Genomic DNA, 8,242 nt, shown 5'->3' with positions numbered 1-8,242 from the left:
GGTGATGGAAGGGTTAGGGTTAGGGTATGGCTGGCAATAGATCATCTGTGTGAAAGTGAAAGCAGTGCAGTTTCAATGAAATAATCTGATTTAGAAATGAAAAATTCCTGCTCAGACATCCACAGTGTCAGGCAGAATAGGCTTGCTTGTTCAATCCAGTGGGAAAGTCAATGAAGGTAGATGGTGTGACACTGCTGACCGTATTCTTCACAGGGATATGGTTGTGACATGATTAAAGCATAATCATGATGCATTTTGTGCAAGATGGGTCATTGAAGGTGTCATTGGAAAAGTTATGATTTGCTGAATATGATTATCCTATTTGTATTCCTGTATCATTTTTGTATCTGAAGTTATGAATGTTGACTGCGTATCTCTATTTCAAATGTAGTTACATCTGGGTAACATCCACTGGTGAAGATGCTTTCAGTCTAGAGAGCTGGTTGGGAAAGGGATTTTCAGGGTAATGAGCCATTAGGGAAAACAATTGGCCTTAGGAGAAGCTTATCTTCCACCTGGTGAGCCTTCTGAGAACACTCCAGAGAGCCTGTACGTAATGGTAGCCATAACTCTACCAGGGCAGGTGACCAGATCATGTGACTCTGGATTCCATCTTGGGACATCTGTATTTTTTTCACAAACTGGTCTGGTAATGAAGTTTAGAAACAAAAGGTTCCCATCCTATGCTAAAGCTATATAAGGCAGGGAGCAATATCAGGCCACACAAAAGGACTCCTGGAGAGACCTGAGGAACAAAGACTGAACTGAGGGAAGTGCTGGACCCAGGTTAAAGAGATTTCTAGCCTGCATATGGAAACCTCGAGAAACCTAGGCTGCAAAGCAAATGCAGCTTGTGCCTTGAGAATCTGCCAGACTGCTGGTATCATCAGTCAGGGTGAGAAACTGCTCATTCATAGTCAATCTAACTAGTAGGTTAAGCCGAGTTTGATGTTTTAATTGCTGGATATCTGCTTTGATCTGTTTCCTATCCCTAATGGTCACTTTTGTAGTTAATAAACTTGTCTGTAGTTTAACTTAAACCAGTGTGACTTTAACTGAAGTGCCTGGGGGAAAATCTCAGCTTGGTTAGCACAAGTGTGCATATTCCCCTCCACAATCAGGGAGAGGGAACAGGGTAACAAATTCATACTGGTCAGTGTTTTGACCAGGGCAGGGTGGTACAGCTCTGGGGTCCTAGGCTGCGAAGCTGGTGGTTATCTTGTCTGTAGCTTTTCTACTGTTGGTTCATGCAGCTGCTGATCAGAGACCCTGCATGTAACTGCAGCTGGGTGGGTCCCTACCTGTGTGAATACTGGAGGAAGTGTGAGAAAGAGCCCAGACTGGTGGGTCAGCGGGCTCAGTGGTAGCATGCCGGGGGGAACCAATCACAGATGAGTTATAGCAAAACATGCCTAAGACAAGGGGTTCTCAGACTGGGGGTAGTGAGGTGATTAAATGGGGGGTCAAAAGCTGCCAGCATCCATCCAAAACCCCATTTTGCCTCAGAATTTATAAGGGTGTTTAATATATTAAAAAGAGTTTTTAACGTGTAAGGGGGGTCACACTCAAAGGCTTGCTGTGTGAAAGGGGTCAGCCGCACAAAAATCTGAGAACCCTGCCTAAGACAGAGCAATGAATGGTTCTCAGGTTTAAAACATAAGAATGGCCAGACTAGGTCAGACCAAAGGTCCATCTAGCCCAGTATCCTGTCTGCTGACAGTGGCCAGTGCAGGTGCCCCAGAGGGAGTGAACAGGACAGGTGAATCGTCCAGTGATCCATCCCCTGTTGTCCCATCACCTTTTTAATGCACCATGTTGTTACTTGCTGAGATAAACTTGAACTTGGCACTGGTTATCTGGGATCTTGAAGGATATCTGATAATGAACCAAAGTGCGGGAAGGGATATTTATATTATTCATCAACACTAAGTAAAATTTGTATTGGTTGCAATGTAATAAGAGAGAATGGATCTGTTGACTGGGTTTGTGCACCATAACCGATCCATCTCCCCACCAGCCAACTTCAATCACCGAGCCAGCCCCCCTTACTGGGTGAAGTTGTTCACCCTGTTAGGAGATGCAAAATCAATTCTTATCTCCCTATGCTTCCCCAAATAAACGCTCCCAGCCAAAATCCTTTGTATCTTTATAATCAGGAGCCAGATCCAAAGTTCCCTTGGGTCCCGTTTAAGGGAAAAGACTCTCAAGTCCTTGAACAACAACGCGGATCATTTCAGGCCCAGAAGGGCAAAGCATCCCTTATTTTTCTCATGTCTCTAGTGGTAGGATTCAATGTCTCCCCTGCCCCATTCTCACAATACACTATCATAGCTACATTGCGTTGTCTAACAGTACAGCAATACAGACATTCTTCCCTGTCCCCATTCCCAGCTTCTGGCCAAACAGAGCTTATGGACACCATCTGCCAGCCTGGGTTAACAGCCATTTAATGGACCTGTCCCTGTGCATTTATTCTCGGTATGGTAGTTGAGTGTGTATTTTATTTTTACCATGTCGAGTTTTATTGCTTTTAAAAAATTTTGAAGCAAAATAGTCTCTGTTCTCATGTCTCATCTATCTGTGCGCACTTTTCGGTTTCCTTTTTTCATTCATGTCCATTGCGCACACTCATATAGACATAGATTATGTAAGCGGGGGAATGGGTCCCGCTATTGTGAGAACTTTCTTGGCTTCTGCCACTATCCTGGTGAAGTGGGCTACCGAAAGATCTGAGTCCTCGCTGCTCCACTTCCTTTCCCAGAGGCCTCTGTGCCCTTGAGGACTCCCCTTCCACTTTCCTGTCTGGCAGAGTCTTCGTAACCCCAACAAGGCTGGGCCCAGGATTCCTGGGGAACTCAACCCCCAACCCTGCTGTGGTCACCCAGGACAGGGGCTAGGGTGTCCCCACTCCGGGGTGCTCTCTCTGCACTGGGCACCTCCCTGACCCACTGATCATTTCATACAATTTAAAGAAAATGCAAGTTGTTTAATCGACAATTAATTTTAAAAAGAATAAGGAAAAGTGGGGAAGGTTAAAGGAAAACACATCACTCCCTCTGTGGCAGGGACCGTCACAAACAGTGTCTCTGGACATCAGGGCACTTCACAGTCTGTTCCTTGTAGGTCCCAGGCCTCCGTCTCAGGCCCTGGCTGTGCTGCAGGGACGCTGCGGGTTGGACACTTTATCTGGCGGTTTCCACACACCCTCAGGCTCTAAGTGGCAGGACTCTTCTTCCCATCATCGCCCCCAGCCCGTCGAGGTTACAATCCCCCCCAAGTCCAGCCTGCAGGGCCTCTTGGCTGAGGCATCTCCTTGTGCTGGGCCCTCTGCCCAGGGTCCCCCTCGCTTTCCCCAGCTCTTCACCGCACCCGGCTCCGGACTGCTCCAGCCTCGGCTACACACTGCCTCAGCACGGCTGCTGCTGCTGCTGCTCTGCCTTCAGCTCCCTGGACTGCTTCTCTGGCCCCTCTGGCTCTGGGCCAGCTCTGCTCCCCAACTCAGCTTGAGGCCCTTCTTTCTCCTTAGCTCTGCCCCGCTCTGTCTGACCCAGGCAGCTCCAGCTCACACGGAGAAGGGGACCCCCCTGGCCTTCTGACTCCCTGATTAGCCTGCGCGCCCTGTCAATCAGGCTGACCTGGAGCATTGGCCTCTCCCCATTGTTCCTCAGGACTGTCAGTCTCAGGCTCCTGATTTCCCATCGACCCCTCCCCTTTTAGTGCTGAGAGCCAGCAACCAAAACACCCCAACTGAGTGTTAGTAGGGGGGCAACAGTCCCCTTACATTTATACGGGTGCAACCGAAGGCAGTGGCTGAAGAGATCAGAAGGTACGATTATCGATACATCAAGAAATGTGTAGGGGAAAAGCAAGGAAGAGATTTCAGACTTATTCACTCTGATATCTTTGCTTTAACAGCAAGGATCTGCTACATATCTTTAAACATACACCTCTACCCCAATATATCGCTGTCCTCATGAGCCAAAAAATCTTACCACGTTGTAGGTGAAACCGCGTTATATCAAATTTGCTTTCATCCAACGGAGTGCTCAGCCCTGTCACCCTGGAGCTCTGCTTTACCGCGTTATATCCGAATTCGTGTTATATTGGAGTAGAAGTGTATCTATATTTTATTGCGCATAACATTTGGATAAATAAACAATCTCTCTCTCTCTCTCTCTCTGTATTTTTAACTCATTCTCTCTATATATCTCTTTCTTTTTCTCCAGTTTTTCATTTTTCTCCAAGCACATTCTCCCTTCTGGATAAAAATGACTCTCTTGTTTCTCTCTTCATGAGTTTTCATTTTTATTTCACTTACATTTCTTTATCTGCAGATGGATTCCAATCTCAGTTGCACTCGTGTAAATCCACATGAAGCTGATGCAACTTAACCTGGTGTAATTGTATACAGGAAACTCCCCGTAGGTTGTGTTTAGGAGCAGTTATGGTGGGGTTTTGTATGTCTGTGTCTGTTTCTCAGATGCATCTATAAAATGGGGCAAATTTGTCTTCAAATCTACTCTGATAGAGGACAGCTGGATAGACCTTCATGCAAACCTCAGCCTCTTTGGTGTTTCAGTATGTGCCTTATGGGGTGTGTTTACACTGCATGTGGCAAGTGTAATTCCCTCTCTGGCAAACCTACACACTCTATCTTTGACTGAGCTACTGAACTTTGTGCTAAAAATAGCCTCCACAGCAGAGACTAGCTGCCCAGGGCCATCCCAAAGGACTGTGTGTTCTGCCGTGTTCTCACTGCTAATTTTATCCTGCTAGCTTGATGACCAAATCTAGTGTATGTACATCTATCCAAGCTGGGAATTACATCTCCCAGCTGCAGGGGAGATATATCCATGGTTGAACTCTAAATATTTTTCACTTCCAATCTATTGATTTTTTGTTGTCTTCTAGATTTCTTGATATGATATGATTCTTGATAGGATAAAGATATTTCAAAATCCCAGCCTAAAAGTCTCTCTTTAAAGTTCAAGAGAGATTCAGGGAGGTAGAAGGGTTATTTCTGCAATTCAATAGGGTTCTATGCTCTTGGTTCACCTATATTGGAAACTTAGCCTCTTAATTATAGGAGTCTTCCTCTGTTTAGTGACAGCTTCACTTTTCCAGTAGAAAGATGCCATGGTACGCGGTTACCCGATCTTGGTTTCACCGAGTGTAATCGACAGCACAACCTGACCATGTGCACTCCATCAATACTTAATGATTTTCTTCTTCTAGATATATATTATGGGAAAAGGAGAAGGAAGAAACCAAACACCCATCATGGAATTCATCCTCTTAGGATTTGGGAGTGTCTGTGAACTGCAGCCCCTTCTCTTCCTCGTGTTTCTAGTGATCTATGTTGTGACTGTGGCGGGGAACATCCTCATTGTTGCGCTAGTTGTGACTGATCAGCACCTTCACACCCCCGTGTACTTTTTCCTGGGGAACTTGTCCTGCCTGGACATCTGCTACACCTCAACCATCCTGCTCAGGCTTCTGGCCAATCTCCTGACTGGGGACAGAACCATTTCTATTAAGGGCTGCATTCTGCAAACATATTTCTTTGGTATCCTGACAACTACAGAATGTCTGCTCCTCACAGCAATGTCTTATGATCGGTATTTAGCGATATGCAATCCACTCCGTTATGCAGTTCTGATGAATAGCAGGATTTGTTGCCAGCTAGTGGTAGGGTCCTGGATAAGTAGCTTTCTAGCCTGCACCACAATAAATATTTTCTTGTTCGAATCAAAGTTTTGTGGTTCAAAAGAAATTGACCGTTTCTTTTGTGATTTTTCACCAGTGATAAAGCTGTCCTGCGGTGACACCCAGACTGTGCAACTGCTGACATTTATTGTCTCTGCCCTAGGGACACTTGTGCGCTGTCTACTGGTCTTGATATCCTACTTTCGCATCATCACCACCATCCTGAGAATCCCGTCCACCACAGGGAGGCAAAAGGCCTTTTCCACCTGCTCCTTTCACCTCATTGTGGTTATAGTTTACTATGGGACGCTGATTACCGTCTATGTGATTCCAACAGACGATAATCACAAGATCCTACACAAACTATTCTCTGTCTTCTACACAATCCTGACTCCCATGATCAACCCTGTAATCTACAGCCTGAGAAACAAGGAGGTCAATGAGGCCCTGAGAAAAGCAATTCTTAAACTAGTTGCATTCAGAAACAGGCATGGAAGCTTAAAGGACAAAGTTTAACATGTAGTAACTCCTCGCTTAATGTTGTAGTTATGTTCCTGAAAAATGCGACTTTAAGTGAAGCAATGTTAAGTGTATGCAATTTCCTCATAGAAATTAATGTATATAGGGGGGCTTAGGTTCCAGGGAAATTTTTTATTTTATATATATTATATGCATTTATATTATACTCTCTGTGTGTGTATGTGTATATATATGTATATGTTTTAAACAAACTGTTGAATATTGTACACAGCAATGATGATTGTGAAGTTTGGTTGAGCTGGTGGAGTCAGAGGGAGGGATATTTCCCAGGGAATGCCTTGCTGCTAAATGATGAACTAGCGCTTGGCTGAGCCCTCAAGGGTTGACACATTGTTGTTAATGTAACATCACACTCAACAAGGCAGCAGGAATGGAGGGAGAGGAGACAGTGTGGCAGACAGAGACACACACCCTGTGGGTGGGTGGGAGAGAGAGATGCTCATTGCTTTGTTAAGTACGCTGACCCCACTCTAAGTACATTGCCTTTAAAAAGATCCAGAAGTTGAGATAATAGCAGCGGCCAGCAAACTCTCTCCATCCTGCTGTACTGTCCTGTACAGCCCTGTACTGTCCTCACCCTGCTCTATGTGGAGAAGGGGTAAGCGGGGGACAGGAGCATGGTGGAGGGGGACACCCTGACATTAGCTCCCCTCATCCCCCCTTCCCTGCACAGCAAGCAGGAGGCTCCTGGGAGCAGCTTCAAGGCAGAGGGCAGAAGCAGCACATGGCAGTGGGGGGGAGAGACAGCTGGACTGCCGGTAATTGCTAGCCTGCTGGGCAGCTGCTGCACAGAGAACTTAGGGGAGTGAGGAGCTGATAGGGACGCAGCCAGTCCCCCCTGGTTCCAAGCCCCCTGCCAGCTAGCTACAAGGGGCTGCTCTTCCTGCAAGCAGTGGACAAAGCAGGCAGCTGCCAAACAACATTATAAGGGAGCATTGCACAACTTTAAACATGTTCCCTGATTGATCAGCAACGTGACATTGAAACAATGTTAACTGGGATGACTTTAAGTCAGGAGTTACTGTACAGTAAAATAGAGATGAATTGATATAGTTTTAGTCATGGCCCATTTGAGTCCTTGAGAACAGGATTACCCCTCATTCACCTTACTTCATCTTTCTTTCTGTTACGCTGATACTTTTTCAGCATTAATCTTTCATGCATTTAATACACATTTCTTTATACAAAACTTGATACTGTAAGAGATATTCTTTATGACATTTTTTTTTCCAGAAACACATTTCAGTAAAGCACTCTGCTTCATGCATCCAGACATTCATCCATACATGTATGCTAGTGCCCAAATTCTGCAAGGAGCTTAACATCTTTTGAGTGGTTCTGGGTCTCTTCCACTCCCACTGAAGTGAATGACATTCATTCTCCACTGGTTAGGATCCTCTCTTGTCAATTTTCAGAGTGGTAGCTGTGTTAGTCTGTATCAGCAAAAACAAGGAGGGAGTCCTTGTGGCACCTTAGACACTAACACACTTATTGGCATAAGCTTTGGTGACTAAAAACCCACTTCGTCAGATGCCATAGAGTGTTGAAATACAGTAGCCATATTGTACACAGTAATGAAAAGATGAAGTTGCTTACCAGAATGGGTGGTCAGTGCTAACGAGGCCAATCAATTAAGGTGGAAGTGGCCTATTCCCAACAGTTTCATTACTTATGTAGGTACTGATTAAGGCCAATGCATCAAAAGCGGATGTTATGCCCATTTTCCAATAGTGACAGAAAGATGTGAGTATCGAGGGGGCCATGTATTTGGATCTGTAAAAGCAACAAAAGAGTCCTGTGGCACCTTATACGACTAATAGATGTTGGAGCATGAGCTTCGTGGTGAGTACCCACTTTGTCAGATGTATCCTGATTCAGATGCATCTTGTCATGCTCCAAAACGTCTATTAGTCTATAAGGTTATGCCACAAGACTCTTTGCTAGAAGGTGTGAGTATTCAGCAAGGGGAAATTACTTTTTGTACGTGACCCAGCCA

The 8,242-nt window shown here is 45.3% G+C and overlaps 1 protein-coding gene across 1 annotated transcript; it reads left to right on the top strand.

The window, feature by feature from the left end:
- Positions 1 to 5,244: 5,244 nt before the first annotated feature.
- On the top strand, positions 5,245 to 6,222 carry LOC116828718 (olfactory receptor 10C1-like). Its single transcript, XM_032787125.1, has one exon. The coding sequence runs from the start codon at positions 5,245 to 5,247 to the stop codon at positions 6,220 to 6,222; it is 978 nt and encodes a 325-aa protein (XP_032643016.1).
- The last annotated feature ends 2,020 nt before the right edge of the window (positions 6,223 to 8,242 follow it).

The sequence above is a fragment of the Chelonoidis abingdonii genome, chromosome 14 (assembly GCF_003597395.2).
Source record: "Chelonoidis abingdonii isolate Lonesome George chromosome 14, CheloAbing_2.0, whole genome shotgun sequence".
Lineage (NCBI taxonomy): Eukaryota > Metazoa > Chordata > Testudines > Testudinidae > Chelonoidis > Chelonoidis abingdonii.
Note: the sequence above shows the minus strand (reverse complement) of the source record. Positions and strands in the feature narration are given on the sequence as shown.

Coding starts and splice junctions, on each gene's coding strand:
- LOC116828718 (XM_032787125.1), top strand. CDS start 5,245: ATGGGAAAAGGAGAAGGAAGAAACCAAACACCCATCATGGAATTCATC.